A 19563-nucleotide genomic window follows, 5' to 3' on the forward strand; every position below is an offset into this window, starting at 1 on the left:
GCCTGGGAACCAAGAACCCACAAGCTGTGTGGAGCAGCAAAAAAAAGAAAAAAAAAAAAAAAAAGGCAACAAACAAAAAGGAGTAGAACAATAACAAAGAATAAAAAGTAAAATAAAATTAGAAAAATAAAAAGTATAATATAAAAAATAAAAACGAAACAACAACAAAGCAAAACAGAACCACGACAGCAAAAAAAAAAAAAAAAAAAGGCCAGAAAAAGCCTTGGCTGTGGGGGTGGGGGCTCAGGGCCAGGACCCTTGAGGCCGGAAGAGGCCTTGGTGGGGGGAGGGGGGCTTAGGCTCAGCACCCATGGGGCCAGAAAAGACCCAGAGGGGGGCTTAGTTTCAGGACCTGCGTGGCTGGAGGGGTTCCTGGAGGGCGAAGGTTCAGGTCCAGGACCCCAGCAGGCTGGCGAGGGCCTGAGCGGTGGGGGAGACACTGACTGCATTCCCCTCTGTTCCCCCGATCCCCCAAAGTTCTCTCCCCTTCCCTACTGATCCCCTCACCATGAGTGGGCCCCTCTGAGCATGGGAAACCCTCCCCTCCCCCAGCCGCCCCTCAGGGGCGCTGGTCCCATCCCTCCTCCACTTTTCCTCTCCCCTCCTTCCCCACCACGTCCTACCCGGTCACACGGGGATTCCTCCTGTCCCCTTAGGTGTCCGAGGTCCCCCACCAATGCCTGGTAGGTGCCCTGGTTGTAAGGAGACTTGAACTCCACATCCTCCTACTCTTTCATCTTCATCCCAATAGATCTTATTTATGGGGAGGACAAACGAGTGAGAATAAAGCTGTAGCTGTATAAGAAGCAGGTGCTATTCACATAAGCTGGGAGGGGGATGTTTAGGATTTTGTGGGTTGCACAGTGACCTTGTCCCTGTGCTTAGACACAATTATGTAGTAGCTTTGTTTTGCCTCACTCTATCATGACTTCAGATTGACTTTGCCTAATGTTCAATAGCCTATGAGATTGTTTATGTCGAGCAGAATAACTTGGCCCAGTTGTGAGCCCCAGGCCGGCTTCTAACAATACTGAGATCTAGCTTTAAGTGTCAGACTAATTCCTGGATTTCAGGACCTCCTTTTTCTTTCTTAGGCTCAAACTAGTTCTTGGGCTCTTAATCAGAGAAGGTGATGATGTAGACAGGCTGGGGTCAGGGAGGCCTTTGAGAAGGAAGGCAGGTGCCACCCAGAAGACAGAAGCAATCCTAGCTGGACTGGTGAGCAGCTGGCAGAGCCAAAGCCAGGGCAGCTTCTCTAGCCACTACATCTAGTAGGCACCAGCCTCCCTGTGACCTGGGCTGCTGACTTGGACAGCGGGGGTCACTGTGGGCTCTTGGCAGAGCCATGGCTTCTGTGAATTCATTCATCCAGTCACAGTTACCACATGTGAAGCACAGAGAGTTCTTCAAAGATGACTCAGATGCAGGCCTGCTCTCAAAAGCTTTGAAATGTAGTTTAGACTCTGAAGAACCTGTGGAGAGTTTAGATTTATTTTTTCCCTTTCACTAGCAACATCCTCTCCCTCTGATAACTCCTTAACCAGATTTTTTTTTTTCAAATTATAGGATGCAGGCTATTAGTGGGTCATGATGGGCATTTTAAAATAATGAAATACAGGGACTTCCCTGGTGGTCCAGTGGGTAAGAATGTGAGCTCCCAATGCATGGGGCCTGGGTTCAATCCCTGGTCGGGGAACTAGATCCCGCATGCATGCCGCAACTAAGACCTGGTGCAACCTAAATAAATAAATAAAATAAAATAAATAATGAAATACAATAGAAAAAAATATCAGACACAATATGGTAAAGATACGTATGCTTTAAAATTTTTTGTGTCAAATATGTACAGAATTACAATACAACATGTATTTCTCCTTCCATGTCTCAGTCAAAAAAGTATGAAAGCCACTACTTTATATATTGACATTTCCTCTGGTGTTGTAGCTGCTTTAGTCTTCTCACTCACATCAATTGTTCTCAAATTCTAAGGAGCATAAGAATCACCAGCGGAGCTTGTAAAAGCTATAATTCCCAAGCCCTTTCTACCTCCAGATATATTCAGATTCAGAAGGCTGGGTTGGGCCCAAGAGACTTCATTTTTAACAAGCTTCAGATTACAATATAAATGATCCATGGACCCCACTTTGAAAAGCCCTGCTTGACCTTCACTCCATGGCCAATTTCATTCAAAACAGTAGTTCAGTGATACCCTCTACCTTGAGCCTCTACTGACAGCCTGATATCTAGAAACTGGTTGTTGGATCTTCTGACCTGGAAGTTCCACTGGCACCTTGCATTCATAGGACCCAAAATGAACTCATCTCCGTTCTCACCTCACTATTCAAATGTATTCCTCTCCCATTATTTCCCATCTTTGTGAGTGGATGCATTATCTACCCTTCCCTCACGGTCCAGGTCTCTGTGCTTCCACTGCAGGGGCCACAGGTTTGATCCCTGGTCAGGGAATTAATATCTTGGAAGCTGTGTGGCATGGCCAAAAAAACCAAAACCAAAAACCAAAAAAAAAACTTAATTAAAAAAAATAAAGGAGATTGGTTGAAGATGGTAGAGTAGAAAGACATGTGCTCACTCCCTCTTGTGAGAGCACCGAAATCACAACTAACTGCTGGACAATCATCGACAGGAAGACACTGGAACTCACCAAGAAAGATACCCCACATCCAAAGACAAAGGAGAAGCCGCAATGAGATGGTAGGGGGGTGCAATCACAATAAAATCAAATCCCGTAACTGCTGGGTGGGTGACTCACGAACTGGAGAACACTTATACCATAGAAGTCCACCCACTGGAGTGAAGGTTCTGAGCCCCATGTCAGGCTTCCCAACCTGGGGGTCCGGCAATGGGAGGAGGAATTCCTAGAGAATCAGACTTTGAAGGCTAGCGGGATTTGATTGCATGACTTTGACAGGATTGGGGGAAACAGAGATTCCACTCTTGGAGGGCACACACAAAGTAGTGTGCACATCAGGACTCGGGAAGGAGCAGTGACCCCATAGGAGACTGAACCAGACCTACCTGCTAGTGTTGGAGGGTCTCCTGCAGAGGCGGGGGGTGGCTGTGACTCACCATGGGGACAAGGACATTGGCAGCAGAAGTTCTGGGAAGTACTCCTTAGCGTGAGCCCTCCCAGAGTCTGCCATTAACCCAACCAAAGAGCCCGGGTAGGCTCCAGTGCTGGGTCACCTCAGGCCAAACAACCAACAGGGAGGGAACCCAGACCCACCCATCAGCAGACAAGTGGATTAAAGTTTTACTGAGCTCTGTCCACCAGAGCAACGCCCAGCTCTACCCACCACCAGTCCCTCCCATCAGGAAGCTTGCGCAAGCCTCTTAGATAGCCTCATCCACCAGAGGGCAGACAGCAGAAGCAAGAAGAACAATTCTGCAGCCTGTGGAATGAAAACCACGTTCACAGAAAGACAAACAAAATGAAAAGGCAGAGGACTATGTATCAGATGAAGGAACAAGATAAAACCCCAGAAAAACAACTAAATGAAGTGGAGATAGGCAACCTTCCAGAAAAAGAATTCAGAATAATGATAGTGAAGATGATCCAGGACCTCAGAAAAAGAATGGAGGCAAAGATCGAGAAGATGCAAGAAATGTTTAACAAAGACCTAGAAGAATTAAAGAGGAAACACCTAGAAGAATTACAGAACAAACAAACAGAGATGAACAATACAATAACTGAAATGAAAAATACACTAGAAGGAATCAATAGCAGAATAACTGAGGCAGAAGAACGGATAAGTGACCTGGAAGACAGAATGGTGGAATTCACTGCCACGGAACAGAATAAAGAAAAAAGAATGAAAAGAAATGAAGACAGCCTAAGAGACCTTTGGGACAACATTAAACGCAACAACGTTCGCATTATAGAGGTCCCAGAAGGAGAAGAGAGAGAGAAAGCACCTGAGAAAATATTTGAAGAGATTATAGTCGAAAATGTCCCTAACATGGGAAAGGAAATAGCCACCCAAGTCCAGGAAGTGCAGAGAGTCCCAGGCAGGATAAACCCAAGGAGGAACATGCTGAGACACATAGTAATCAAATTGACAAAAATTAAAGACAAAGAAAAATTATGAAAGCAAGAAGGGCAAAATGACCAATAACATACAAGAGAACTCACATAAAGTTAACAGCTGATTTCTCAGCAGAAACACGACAAGCCAGGAGGAAGTGGCACAATATATTTAAAGCAACGAAAGGTAAGAACCTACAACCAAGATTACTTTACCCGGCAAGGATCTCATTCAGATTCAATGGAGAAATCAAAAGCTTTACAGACAAGCAAAAACTAAGAGAATTCAGCACTACCAAACCAGCTCTACAACAAATGCTAAAGGAACTTCTCTAAGTGGGAAACACAAGAGAAGAAACGGACCTACAAAAACAAATCCAAAACAATTAAGAAAATGGTAATAGGAACATACATATTGATAAGCACCTTAAACATGAATGGATTAAATGCTCCAACCAAAAGACACAGGCTCGCTGAATGGATACAAGACCCATATATATGCTGTCTACAAGAGACCCACTTCAGACTTAGGGACACGTACAGTGGAAGTGAGGGGATAGAAAAAGATATTCCATGCAAATGGAAATCAAAAGAAATCTGGAGTAGCAATACTTGTATCAGATAAAATAGACTTTAACATAAAGACTGTTACGAGAGACAAGGAAGGACACAAAATAATGATCAAGGGATCAATCCATGAAGAAGATATAACAATTCTAAATATATATGCACCCAACATAGGAGCACCTCAATACATAAGGTAACTGCTAACAGCTATAAAAGAGGAAATCCACAGTAACACAGTAGTAGTGGGGAACTTTAACTCCTCACTTACACCAATGGACAGATCATCCAGAGAGAAAATTAATAAGGAAACACAAGCTTTAAAATCACACAATAGTCCAGGTAGATTTAATAGATATTTATAGGACATTTCATCCAAAAACAGCAGCTTACAGTTTCTTCTCAAGTGCACACAGAACATTCTCCTGGATAGATCACATCTTGGGTCACAAATCAAGCCTCAGTAAATTTAAGAAAATTGAAATTACATCAAGCATCTTTTCCGACCACAACACTATGAGATTAGAAATCAATTACAGGGAAAAAAACGTAAAAAACACAAAAACATGGAGGCTAAACAGTACGTTACTAAATAACCAAGAGATCACTGAAGAAATCAAAGAGGAAATCAAAAAATACCTAGAGACAAATTGCAATGAAAACACGACAATCCAAAATGTATGGGATGCAGCAAAAGCACTTCTAAGAGGGAAGTTTATAGTTATACAAGCCTACCTCAAGAAACAAGAAAAATCTCAAATAAACGATCTAACCTTACATCTAAAGGAACTAGAGAACGAAGAACAAAAAAACCCCAAAGTTAGCAGAAGGAAAGAAATCATAAAGACCAGAGCAGAAATAAATGAAATAGAAACAAAGAAAACAATAACAAAGATCAATAAAACTAAAAGCTAGTTCTTTGAGAAGATAAACAAAATTGATAAACCATTAGCCAGACTCATCAAGAAAAAGAGGGAGAGGACTCAAATCAATAAAATTAGAAATGAAACAGAAGAAGTTACAACAGACACCGAAGAAATACAAAGCATCCTAAGCGACTATGACAAGCAACTCTATACCAATAAAATGGACAACCTGAAAGAAATTGACAAATTTGTAGAAGGTATAACCTTCCAAGACTGAACCAGGAAGAAATAGAAAATATGAACAGACCAATCACAAGTGATGAAATTGAAACTGTGATTAAAAATCTTCCAACAAACAAAAGTCCAGGACCAGATGGCTTCACAGGTGAATTCTATCAAATATTTAGAGAAGAGCTAACACCCATCCTTCTCAAACTCTTCCAAAACATTGCAGAGGAAGGAACAGTCCCAAACTCATTCTATGAGGCCACCACCATCACTCTGATACCAAAACCAGACCAAGATACTATAAAAATGAAAATTACAGACCAATATCACTGAAGAATATAGATGCAAAAATCCTCAACAAAATACTGGCAAACAGAATCCAACAACACATTAAAAGTATCATACACCATGATCAAGAGGGACTTATCCCAGGGATGCAAGGATTCTTCAATATATGCAAATCAATCAATGTGATACACCATATTAACAAACTGAAGAAGAAAAACCATATGATCATCTCAATAGATGCAGAAAAAGCTTGTGACAAAATTCAACACCCACTTATGATAAAAACTCTCCAGAATGTGGGCATAGAGGAAACCTACCTCAACATAATAAAGGGCATATACGACAAACCCACAGCAAACATCATTCTCAATGGTGAAAAACTGAAAGCATTTCCTCTAAGATCAGGAACAAGACAAGGATGTCCACTCTTGCCACTATTATTCAACATAGTTTTGGAAGTCCTAGCCACGGCAATCAGAGAAGAAAAAGAAATAAAAGGAATACAAATTGGAAAAGAAGAAGTAAAACTGTTGCTGTTTGCAGTAAAACTGTTGCTGTTTGCAGTAAAACTTTGCTGTTTGCAAAGAGAATCCTAAAGAGGCCACCAGAAAACTACTAGAGCTAATCAATGAATTTGGTAAAGTCGCAGGATACAAAATTAATGCAAAGAAATCTCTTGCATTCCTATACACTAATGATGAAAAATCTGAAAGAGAAATTAAGGAAACACTCCCGTTTACCACTGCAGCAAAAAGAATAAAATACCTAGGAATAAACCTACCTAGGGAGACAAAAGACCTATATGCAGAAAACTATAAGACAATGATGAAAGAAATTAAAGGTGATACAAACAGATGGAGAGATATACCATGTTCTTGGATTGGAAGAATCAATATTGTGAAAATGACTATACTACCCAAAGCAATCTACAGATTCAATGCATTCCCTATCAAATTACCAATGGCATTTCTTACGGAACTGGAACAAAAAAATCTTAAAATTTGTATGGAGACACAAAAGACCCCGAATAGCCAAAGCAGTCTTTAGGGAAAAAACGGAGCTGGAGGAATCAGACTCCCTGGATTCAGACTATACTACAAAGCTATAGTAATCAAGACAATATGGTACTGGCACAAAAACAGAAACATAGATCAATGGAACAAGATAGAAAGCCCAGAGATAAACCCACGCACCTATGCTCAACTAATCTATGACAAAGGAGGCAAGGATATACTATGGAGAAAAGACAGGCTCTTCAATAAGTGGTGCTGGGAAAACTGGACAGCTACATGTAAAAGAATGAAATTAGAACACTCCCTAACACCATCCACAAAAATAAACTCAGAATGGATTACAGACCTAAATGTAAGACCAGACACTATAAATCTCTTAGAGGAAAACATAGGAAGAACACTCTTTGACATAAATCACAGCAAGATCTTTTTTGATCCACCTCCTAGAGTAATGGAAATAGAAACAAAAATAAACAAATGGGACTTAATGAAACTTCAAAGCTTTTGCACAGCAAAGGAAACCATAAGCAAGATGAAAAGACAACCCTCAGCATGGGAGAAAATATTTGCAAACGAATCAATGGACGAAGGATTAATCTCCAAAATATATAAACAGCTCATGCAGCTCAATATTAAAAAAACAAACAACACAATCCAAAAATGGGCAGAAGACCTAAATAGACGTTTCTCTAAAGCAGACATACAGATGGCCAAGAAGCACATGAAAAGCTGCTCAACATCACTAATTATTAGAGAAATGCAAATCAAAACTGCAATGAGTTATCACCTCACACCTGTTAGAATGGGGATCATCAGAAAATCTACAAACAACAAATGCTGGAGAGGGTGTGGAGAAAAGGGAAGCCTCTTGCACTGTTGGTGGGAATGTGAATTTATACAGCCACTATGGAGAACATTATGTAGTTTCCTTAAAAAATGAAAAATAGCACTACCATATGACCTAGCAATCCCACTGCTGGACATATACCCTGAGAAAACCATAATTCAAAAACAGTCATGTACCACAATGTTCATTGAAGCTCTATTTACGATAGCCAGGACATGGAAGCAACCTAAGTGTCCATTGACAGATGAATGGGTAAAGAAGATGTGGCACGTATATACAATGGAATATTACTCAACCATAAAAAGAAGAGAAATTGAGCTATTTGTAGTGAGGTGGATGGACCTAGAGTCTGTCATACAGAGTGAATAGGTCAGAAAAAGAAAAACAAATACCATATGCTAACACATATATATGGCATCTAAAAAAAAAAAAGGTTCTGAAGAACCTAGGGGCACGACAGGAATAAAGATGCAGATGTAGAGAATGGACTTGAGGACACAGGAAGGGAGAAGGGTAAGCTGGGACGAAGTGAGAGAGTGGCATGGACATATATACACTACCAAATGTAAAATACATAGCTAGTGGAAAGGAGCCACATAGCACAGGGAGATCAGCTCAGTGCTTTGTGACCACCTAGAGGGATGGGATAGAGAGGGAGGGAGGGAGATGCAAGAGGGAGGAGATATGGGGATATATGTATATGTATAGCTGATTCACTTTGTTATAAAGCAGAAACTAACACACCATCGTAAAGCAATTATACTCCAATAAAGATGTTAAAGAAAAAAAAAAGACACATGCACCCCAAAGTTCATTGCAGCACTATTTACAATATCCAGGTCATAGAAGCAACCTAAATGCCCATCGACAGATGAATGGATAAAGACGATGTGGTACATATATACAATGGAATATTACTTAGCCATAAAAAGGAATGAAATTGGGTCATTTGTAGAGACGTGGATGGATCTAGAGACTGTCATACAGAATGAAGTAAGTCAGAAAGAGAAAAACAAATATCATATATTAAGCATATATGTGGAACCTAGAAAAATGGTACAGATGAACCGGTTTGCAGGGCAGAAATAGAGACACAGATGTAGAGAACAAATGTATGGACACCAAGCGGGGGAAAGTGGCGGGGGTGGTGGGGTGGTGGTGAGATGAATTGGGAGATTGGGATTCACATATATACACTAATATGTATAAAATAAGTAATAAGAACTTGCTCTATAAAAAAATAAATAAATTTTAAATGATAAAAAATAATAAAAATAAAGGAGAGAGAGGAGTCCAAGATGACCCCTAGATTTAAGCCTAGGTGTGCCACCTGTGCAGCCACACAGGGCCCCACACTTAGAAGCGCCCTGCATTTGGTTGAGGTTCTGCTGCCGCCAACTTGACATTCTTAATAATTTTTGAACAAGGGACTTGACATTTTTATTTTGCACCGAGCCCTGCAAATTATGTAGCCAATCCTGCCTAGGAACCTAGAGCCCGGTGGTGATTTTAATGGAAATAAGTTAGCGAAATGAACAGGCAGGTCTGGGTAAAAGATGAGCTGGGTTTCTACACCTGAGTGTGAGCTGTCTGTAACTCAAGTCATCAAGTGGAGAAGTCCAATGGGCAGCTGCAAATGTGAGCAAGAATAGAGAAGACAGGTCAATATAGAAGATAAGTAATGTGGGGTCATCCAAGTAGAAGTAACAGGTAAAGCCCTAAGAGGGAATTAGATAGCCAGGAAAGAGAGTATAGAGTGAGAGAGAAAGAGATGGGACAGGACTTTAAGAGACAACAGCATTGGGACTTCCCTGGTGGTCTAGTGGTTAAGACTCCGTGCTCCCAATGCAGGGGGCATGGGTTTGATCCCTGGTCAGGGACCTAGATCCTGCATACCGCCACTCAAAGATCCTGCATGCCACAACTAAAAGATCCCACATACCGCAACGAAGAACCTGCATGCTGCAACTAAGACCCAGCACAGCCAAATAAATAAATATTTTTTAAAAAAGAAAGAAAGAACATCATTAAAGAAGTGAGAAGTATGAGAAGAAGCATCAGTAAAGGCACAGCAGAAATCTAGAAGCCAAACCAAGTCAGTAAAAATACTGGGGAAAGGAGATGAACCTGATAGGGACATGCAGGACCTTAGAGTAGGGAAGGTAGAAGCAGAGAAGCCAGTTAGTGACAGAACACATGGCAAAGACTGAAATCCAAGGAATTTCAATACATTCATTTTAGTTTTGAACATTTACTGATTTTAAAAATAATATAAAAATCACCCATTATTTCACTATTCAGACAAACTCTATTAGCATTTTGGTGAATTTCCTTCCAATACTGGTTCTCAACATAGTTTTCTTCCATATTTTTTCTCTACAAAAAGTTTACAAATATTCTTTCCATCTACATTTCTTCCACCAATTTGAGACCATATTACATGTACATTCTATATCCTACATTTTTTTACTTAACATTATATCTGATCATTTCCTATATTAAAAGCATAATTCCCTGGGTGCATAGCATTAAAAAATGTTATGAGATCAATTTTAAAATATCATGGAAAAAAACCTTAAATGCTTCTAATTCTTTCCTATAATCTCACCCATCCCATCAAATGATTTCATATTTTAGTGTTTCTTTTTGACTTCAAACTTTACGGACATCATCACTTTTAGATAACTGAGGTGATAGGATAGATAGTTCTTTTTTAAATTTTTTTTCTTATTTAGCAGATACCAGCTTATTTGACAGTGCATGATCCAAATCATCTGATACTCCACAGCCAGTAAGATTTCCTGCTTCCCTATTACAAAACATTGGATACCTTGAAAACAGTTAATTCAAGGTGCTTGTTACTTTTCTCGTACGTCTGGAATTAAACAGGTTTCTCCGTGTAGCACACGTTTCACATTCACCAAAGGCTTTGGGGACGGGGGAAATGGGGCTTGTAACTGCCCCCCTGAACCACAGGCATTTAATGTTAAAGGATAAAGCACAGTAGAGTCACCCCGCAGACATTCCTGTGTGTTTAGATTGCTGAACTTGAGCATACCATCACTGACCCAAGTGGGATTCATCATAACAATGTAAAAGACCCTGCTTTCCTTGACAAAAAGAAATGCAGTATGAATATAAAGACTCATCACCACCACCACCCCCATCCTTTTCTGAAAATAATACATAAGAGAACAGTTATTGTACATGGTTAGTATCACCCAAGGTTCACAAATGGAAAAAAATAGGTAAAAAATAATCAGTCATAAATTCTCACTATGAAATCACAACAGAATCTGATATATTCAGAGAATCTGTGAGCGGGAGAGAGCCTCAGAAATCGTGTTATGTATCCCTTCTGTGTTATGTATCCCTTCTGTGTTATGTATCCCTTCTGTGTTATGTATCCCTTCTGTGTTATGACAGATGAGGTCACTGAGGCCCAGGAAGGTCAAGTGTGGGACTCTGGGGTCTAACCGCAGGGGGAGAAGGCAGGCCTCCTGAAGCCTAGCTCAGGGTGCCCTCCACTTCCTTCCTCTTTTAAAGACTCAAAGGTAACGTGAAATACACCACACGATAAACCACACATGCTGATGCAAGTCAGCGATTTGGTCTGGCAATGGCGTTCCTTTGGCCATCGGGCAGGCATGTAACCCACCTCGGGGCGGGAATTCTTCACACGAGATTGTTCAGCGTTCTGATGGAAGCCGTGTGCAGGTTACACACGACTTCTCGGATTCGGGAAGGCTCTTCTTGCCTCTTAGCCGGTGGTGGGCAGGCGGTCGGCTGCTCAGCGGAATCTCGGATTCGAAGCGGAGCTGTCGGGTGTGTTCTGGCTTCGAGCAGCACAGCGACACCTATAGGCAGTAGGATTTATGGCGCACGTAGGATCCACCTTTCTTCAACCGGTCTTTCCCAGAAGGGGAAAGCCTTTTGGGTTAATCGTTTCTTCAACAGAATGGTGAACGGTCCACCAGTCTGAAGTCCACTCTCAGGCGTCCCTACTATATTGCATAAGCCATAACCACTGGGAGGAAAGGCGTCAACAGGCGCGGTTCCTCGGAAAGCCGTCCGCTCTGGTGTTGGTCACAGGAAACTCACCCTGCCAGAAGTTGGTATAATGTTGGCTTTTCGGCTGCAGTTTGTTGCCTCAGGGGAAAAGTCTATTTTACAGGCCTCGTCGACAGCTGTATTCTCACTCAGCTTCCATGGGCAACCACTTCCCCATCCACGTGCAGTAGGAGACGTGATGATCTGGCCCGTGTAGAACAGTAGAGTTGGGCCCTTCTGGGTGTCTCCAGTTAGTGCCTTTAACAGGTAACCACTAGGGAGCAGCTGCAACTGCCTGTTGGATATTAGACTTCACTTGCTCACTCAACATTTCTTCAAAGACAAAGGAGTCACCGAACTTCTCAGCCTCTGTCAGCTAGCCAGCTGAGTTCACAAATTCTCAAATTCAGCATTACTGACTTCATAGGCATCCATGTAAAAGACATCGATAGCAACTCTCCTCGCAAGTGCTTCCCCATCCTACTTTATCTGAGGATCATTGGTGCCCACTGTAAATACTCCGGCAGGGATGGGGATCACCTTGGAGCGTAGGAACGGCGGCTCTCTGGGGACCGAGCCCCGGACATTGGCCTCCCGGTGCGCTGCCGCCGAGCTGCCATGGGCCCCGGGCCGCTGGGGAGTGCCAGAACCCCAGGAGCCTGCGAGGGAAGCCGCGCCCGAAGCCTCTCCCCGGCCCCTTCGCCCCCCTCCCCCACGCGCTGCCCGGCCCAAGAGCAGCGGCAGAAAGACGAGCTAGATACAGTTTTAAATATTGTTTTTCTTTCACGTTATTTTACAAACATGGTTTCACGTTTCTCCATGTTCTGGTAGCTGCAAGCTGTTTTGTAATCTTAGTATGTAGTATAGTATTTAATAATTTAAGCACTCATTAGTGGATTGTTTGCAGCCCTTTTAAGTCCCAATGACGTAAGTATTTTAGTACACATAGATATTTTTTTTCTTTTGTTCTATTTCTGGGTTTTAAATTCCTAGACGAGAGACTGGGTCAAAGCAAACTAGCTGGCTCTTGCTAAGTGTGACCTAAGTGTGCCTCTCGAAGGATTATGGCAGTTTACCTGGCCACTAGCCAGGTGTGAATGTATCTGTTGTTACCCAAAGCTTGGACCAGCGCTGGGTATTTAATTTTTACTCTGTTTAATGGCTGTTAATTGGAACCATACTATGCTTACAGTCTTTAATTTGCATTTCCCTAATTACTAAGGAATTGAGTCTTTTTTAAAATACACATGTTTATTGTTTGTTTTTCCTCTTAGGTGCCTACTCAATTCAAAGCAACAGACATATTTTGAGTGCCCACTCTGTGCCAAGAGCTGTGTGCATCCCTCAGAGGGGGAGTGACCTAACAAAAACGACCCTTTGAGATAGGGTGTGGGAGCCAGGATAGTATAGGAAATATATGGTTAACTGTACTCCCTCGGTAGAAGCACAATCCTGGAAGGCTGTTTGGGCAAAGTCCTGTGGGTGGAAGACAAAGAAGAGAAGGGTTGTCCCTGTCTGAAAAAGATTAGGCTTTTGCAGGGTAAGTGACTTCAGAGCTAGGGCGGAACAATAAGATTTGTCCAGGTGAGAAAATGATGTGTGGGGAGAGGGAACAATACGGAGAGAGGTAAAGGAGCTGAAAAGTCTGAAAATATGGTGCTGTGTTATGGGGTTGCAACTCTTCCATTATAGCTAAAATGTGGAACGCTGTGGCTGAAGGATGGTGGGACATTGGCTATAAAGAAAGAGTCAGGGCTAACCTCAGGAATCTGACTTTGTCCTGAAGATTTTTTTGTTCTTAAAGAAGAATGACATGATCTAATGTATGTTTTAGAAAGACCTTTCTGGTAGCTAATGAGAGGTAGACATATTCCTTGCATTTATGGAGCTCAAGGACTAGTAGGGGAAACAAGTATTAATCAAGAAATCATAATTATAAACTCTCATTGAACAAAAGAAATGCCATGCTATGAGAGCAATTTATATATAACAGGAGTAGCAGACCAAGTCCAAATGTCAGGGAAGGTTTCCCCTAGGAAATAATTTCTGGAGGTTTTTCTTCTTCTTCCCTTCTTACACACACCCCTCCGTCAAGCCTCACCATTAAACTTCACAGGGAAAGGCAATGTAAAATATCTTTATTTGAGAGAAACCCAGGACTGTGTATACATACTCATATGCATTGTAAACCTCCCCAAATGATTCACCCTGACATTTCCATGTGTCTAGTCCATAATATCCTTTCATTGATATTATCTGACTTGTATACTGACCCCAACCTTGTGAGGTAGGCAGGCAAGTATGACTATCTACATTTTATTGAAGAATCTGAGTCTCAGAGAAGGTAATTTGCCTAAAATCGCATGACTAATGGTAGAGCTGACATTTGAATCCAGGTCTTGTAACACCTAGGTGGAATTTTTTTTTTTAAGCTGTTTTGTTTTGTTTTTCTTTTTTCAATTATTAAAGATCCCAACAGGTGGCCACACCTATGTTTTTAATTTTTTTAATTTAATTTAATTTTTTTGGCTGTACTGTGCAGCATGCAGGATCTTATTTCCCCAGCCAGGGATCAAACCTGTGCCCCTTGCATTACGAGCACAGAGTCTTAACCACTGGATTGCCAGGGAAGTCCCTAGCTGGTATTATTCTCGCAATGTTCATTCTTTCATGTGTTCATTGATCCATCAAACATGTGCTGATCACCTTCTGAGTGTCAGGCTATGTGTGAAGCAATCGAGAGCCAGTAAGTTGTTAAGCAGGAAAGCAGCCTGATCCAATTTATGTTTGAGAACCCTCTTTTGGCTGAGAGGACAGAAAGTGGTGGTTTTCAAAGAATGGTCCGAGACCACATACTGGGTCAGAGGCTCTGGGGTTGGGGCTCAGGAATGCTATGATCAGCCAGGTTTGGGTGTTCTTTTTTGATTCTAATGCAATAGAAAGCACTATATTAGAGAAGGTGGTGGTGCAACCAGTTATTGTGACTAAGGTAGTGGCTGTAGTAACCAGGTGAGAAGTGATGAGGAACAGAGACAAAGGGATGCGCTTGAGAGTCATTTAGATAGCATGGGCAGGACTTCTCACTCCACCCTCAGCTCAGACAGTAGCTGAGAAGTGGAGCTGGAATTCCTACCTGGGTCCTCTGGCTACAGAGCCTGTGGGCTTTACTGCACATAGCCATTTATAGCAGCTTTGTGGTTTTAAATATTTTATATTTAATTATCTTAGCATTTGTTTTGCAAATCTCCATCTTATCTCAAACTGCCTTCAAGCCTTGTATTTCTCCCTCACTCTCATAAAGACTAGGAGAGAAATAAATAAGGCCTTAAAAGTTTTAAAATATTTATTTGCTTGGGGCTGGGTATACAGGCAAGGAAAAAGTAGATTTGATTAGATAAGCACAGACTAGGGGTGAACGCAGGACACTGGGAGATGCACTGCATCTCCTCTTCTATAAATCTCAGGAGGTCTCCAGGAAACCTGAAGACAATAATCCCAGAAGCCCAGAGGGTGACCCCATTCCCTCCCCAGGGTTATTACTGGGTGTCAGGCTGGAGCAGTTCAGGAATTCAGGAAACTGTAAAGAAACCACAACAGCCTCAACAAACATCAACTACCTCCACAATAAAACTCATTATAATTCATCTCCCTCCCACCCACAACTACAGACCTGAGGGAGGCAGGTGGGACTACGGGAGGGGCTCTTTGCTGCTTCTTCCCCAGCCTGACCCAGCCTCATCCCAGGCCTGGTTTTCCCAGCGTCTCGGGGAGGTGGGAAACTGACACCCCTATGTCTGGCACCAGAGACTGAGGACACCTCCATTCTCTGTTCACTGCCAGGTAGGTCAGAATTAAAGCAAACTGAAGCCAAAGTTATAGTCGGCAGTGCCAGGGGAAGCCTAGCCTGTCTCGGTAACTAGCAAGGCCACAATGCCTAAGCCAAACAGGTGGGAGTGGAAGTGTTGCCGGGAGAAAAAGATGGGAAGGTGGGCGTGGCGAAGGCCAACTGTAGTGCGAGGCTTCTGGGGGGAGCCTCATCCATTGAATGACCAATCAGAGAGCGGGCTGCGGCCCAGGGGTGGGACAGGGGCGTATCTTGGTCGAGATTGGATAATGGCCGGGCGCAGGGAGGGGGCCGCGAGCCTCCGAGGCCTGCTGCTTGGCAATTCCGCGTTATATACCGCAGTGGCGGCGGTGGTGGAAGCCGGCTGGACTGCAGCGCACGTGCCTGGATCTGACGCTCTTCGGCTTGCCGCGTAGTACCTTGGGTTCTGGGTCTGGTCAGTCCTGCCCCAAGGTTCGCTCAATCCTCGGTCCCCTAACTCTCGTCCAGCTCCCTAAGCTCCCGACCTCAGCATCTGCAGAACGAAATGGTCACAGCCATGAATCTCTCAGATGAAGTAGAGCAGATGTTCCAGCCCTACAACTTCGAGCTGTTCCAGGACATAAGGCCCGTTTTGGAGGAGTACTGGTGAGACCTGGTGAAGGGGAAGAGCCGTGTCAGGGGCCCAACTCTGATGACTGCTATTTGGGGGGATTGGCGGAAGAGGGGGAGGGCGATACACAGAATATCCACAGTGATTTTGCTAAAGAGCAAAGGTATCGGGCTCCCCAGTACTGGCTTCACGTACCCGTTGTCCAAGGTGCAGGTAGTGTGGCACCTCAGAGAGGTTAGGTCTGGAAGAAAGGAAGGCAGAAATAAGAGGATGGGGTGAGGAATGTGGGAGGAGACAGAAACCAAGAGGAAAGAGTGTAGTGAGAACTGGTCTCTGAAGAATGGAGTTGATCTGAACTCCTACTCGCACCCACCTTATAGATGACTCTCCATCCTTTGTGGCCGCATGTGTGTGCATGCGTGCATAGTGCTGGTACCCGGGGACAGCCTTCCCTTCACAGTTATCATCTTGTTCCTCCAATGCTCCATCATCCCTGCTGTGGAGAAGGAGACAAAACCTAGATACTCTTCCAAAATTTCCTCAGGCTTTGCCCAAGAGCTCCTCAGAGGTGTTTGTGGGTTGACTTTGTGCTCCAATTCGTCATGACCCAACCAGGCAGAAGCTGTTGCCACATTCTTCTTACACCACAGTCCTGGGTTGCTTCTAGGCATGGGTCAGCAGCTGTCACCCGCTCCCAACCCCATTGAGAGAGCAGTAATCACAGAAACCTTGGACATAGCCCCTGCCCTGTGCTAGGTACTTTGTATATATTAACACTGTCAGGAGAGGAGTGGTATTCCCCTCTTACAAAATAAGGGGAATACTAATGCTCAGAAAACTAAGTAGTTTTTCCAGTGTCACACAGCTAGTAAATGGCAGAAGTAGGACTCCAACCCAGAGCACTCACCTGGGGATATGAGTGGGCATTCCTCTAACCAGCACCTACCCATAAGCCCATCCCCTCTCCCTTCTGCCTGCCAGGGCAACCTCATTCACCATAGCTCTGATCTACCTGCTGCTCATCTTTGTGGGGCACAACTACATGAGGGCACGGAAGGGCTTCAACCTGCAGGGACCTCTCATCCTTTGGTCATTCTGCCTTGCAATCTTCAGGTAAGACCCCCCCCCACAACCCATCTTATAGACCCTAGACCCACATTCTATCCCTAAAAACTTTCTAGAAACCTCAATTGTATCAACTCCCCAAGTTTTGCCCCCTAACTCTCTTCCTATCCCATTCTCTCAGCTCTAACTCTCTCCGCAGCTTCCACCCTCCTCCCATATTCCCGTTTTCCTTCTCCAGTCCCCGAACTAGCTGTCTCTGCTCTCTCTCACAAGTCCTCTTGTGCTCATGGAGTCTTGGTACTTCCAACATTTTCCCCAGCCTCTAATACTCTCTGCATCTAATACCCTATCCCAAGACCTCCCAATAACTTCCCCAGCCCCTTCTTCCCATATTCCGCCCCCCCAAACTCCTTCGATCACCCCCCATCCTGCCACCCATCTCCTCCCATCCCATGAGCCGTATTCCCTAATTCAACTTTCAGTCCCAACCTCCAGCACTCCCTGGTCCTTCTCTAGCCTTCATGTCTTCTAGATTACTGGTTGGCTCTACCAGGTTGGCCACAGGATCTCAGAAGCTGTGACCCATCCCCTGTGGAGCGGGGGGAGGTGGTGGAATTTGACCAGGTGAAGCGTGGATTGGTGCCTGGGAATGACCCTTATACCCTTTTCCTCTGTCCCATTTCAGTATCCTTGGGGCAGTGAGGACATGGGGCTATACGGGGACTGTGCTACTTAGGGGAGCCTAAAGAAAACTGTATGCTTCTTCATCTTCACCGATAATCCCATAATCAAATTCTGATCCTGCCACTTTGTTCTCAGCAAGATCATTGAACTTGGTGAGTGGCAAGGCTTCGTCTCTCTGGTGTCCAGTCAACTGCACCCCTCCTCAGGGCCCCCCCGCCTTACCCATCACATGGAAAGTCCCTTCCCCACCCCTGGGTCCTAACAACACCTCTCACCCAAGCCCCTCCTTAGATTCTCTGCCACAAAAACCCCTCTCCCTGCCCTGACAATTCCCCATATGCCCCCACGTCCAGTGCGGAGGGTGGTCCCAACACTGGGTGGTATGCCAGCTATGACTCCCCATCTCCCAGGAGACACAGCCTTCATCATCCTGTGCACTGGTACCACCACAGCACAGAGCTAGTGTACAAGAGCTTTGGATACAAGAACAAGGTGGCTGCAGGCGGCTGGTTCATGACCATGAACTACGGTGTACGTGCCATCATGTACACCTACTATACTCTGAAGGCTGCCAAAGTAAAGCCCCCCAGGTGGTTTCCCATGCTCGTCACCAGCCTGCAAATCCTGCAGATGTTTATGGGAGCTACTGTCAGTATCCTGACTTACATCTGGAGACAGGAACAGGGATGCCATACAACAAAGGAACACCTCTTCTGGTCCTTCATCTTGTATACAACCTATTTCCTCCTCTTTGTCCAGTTCTTCCACCAAAACTATGTAATTACCAAGGTCAAGGCCAAGACCAAGAGCCAGTGAAGGGTTGGAGAAAAGAAGGAGCCCTGAGCTCTCTCCTCCCCAGGGCACTGAAGGGCTGAGCTTAGGTTTGGGAAAATAATTAGGATGCCTTTTCTGCATGGTTTCCCCACGGGATGTGTACCCCAAGGTGGCAGGAGGTTATGACAGTCAAGAAGTGTCACCCCTGGGGTGGGGGTGTGATCTAGTAGTTTGCTGTTTCTGTTTTTAATGTGAAGGCCAAACAGTCCCTGGGATGGAGTGGGACTGAAGAGGCTCCCCAGAGCTGAGTGATCTATATTTCCAGAAATCTTTCTTCTTCTTGCTCTATTTTTTAAATTAAAGATTTCAACAAGGTTTTTGGGGTTTGGGGATTTTGAGGATGAAGGGGACTGCTGTGATGGAGGAGGGCTGCTGGCAGTGGGTGAGAAGCTTAAGAGGGTGTGGTGTGTGGAAGGATGAGTCACACACAGACACTCAATAAGAATACTAGGCCCGGTAGGCACTTAATAAATGTCTGTTACAGACCAGAAGTTTATTGCTGTTAGAGGCCCAAGCCCCTCATAGGAACAGTGAGAAACAGCTGCAGAAAGGTGGAGTAACTTTTTCTAAAGTCATAGGCTTCCTAAGCTGCAGAATTGACATCTTTAAGTAAGCATTCGAGATCAGACCTTCCAGTTATCCTCCA

At 43.9% G+C, this 19563-nt stretch overlaps 1 protein-coding gene and 1 pseudogene across 1 annotated transcript; one reads left to right on the forward strand and one right to left on the reverse strand.

Annotated features, from left to right (window-relative positions):
• Nucleotides 1-11608: 11608 nt before the first annotated feature.
• LOC101286100 (formylglycine-generating enzyme-like) lies at nt 11609-12719 on the reverse strand (annotated as a pseudogene).
• Nucleotides 12720-16096: 3377 nt separating this feature from the next.
• ELOVL3 (ELOVL fatty acid elongase 3) lies at nt 16097-19232 on the forward strand. The gene is given in 6 exon segments (XM_004268506.3): nt 16097-16369; nt 17316-17447; nt 18085-18131; nt 18134-18235; nt 18494-18514; nt 18517-19232. Coding segments are annotated over 6 exon segments (786 nt in total). The 5' UTR covers nt 16097-16268; the 3' UTR covers nt 18900-19232.
• Nucleotides 19233-19563: the final 331 nt, after the last annotated feature.

The sequence above is a fragment of the Orcinus orca genome, chromosome 14, assembly GCF_937001465.1.
Source record: "Orcinus orca chromosome 14, mOrcOrc1.1, whole genome shotgun sequence".
In the NCBI taxonomy this organism is placed as follows: domain Eukaryota; kingdom Metazoa; phylum Chordata; class Mammalia; order Artiodactyla; family Delphinidae; genus Orcinus; species Orcinus orca.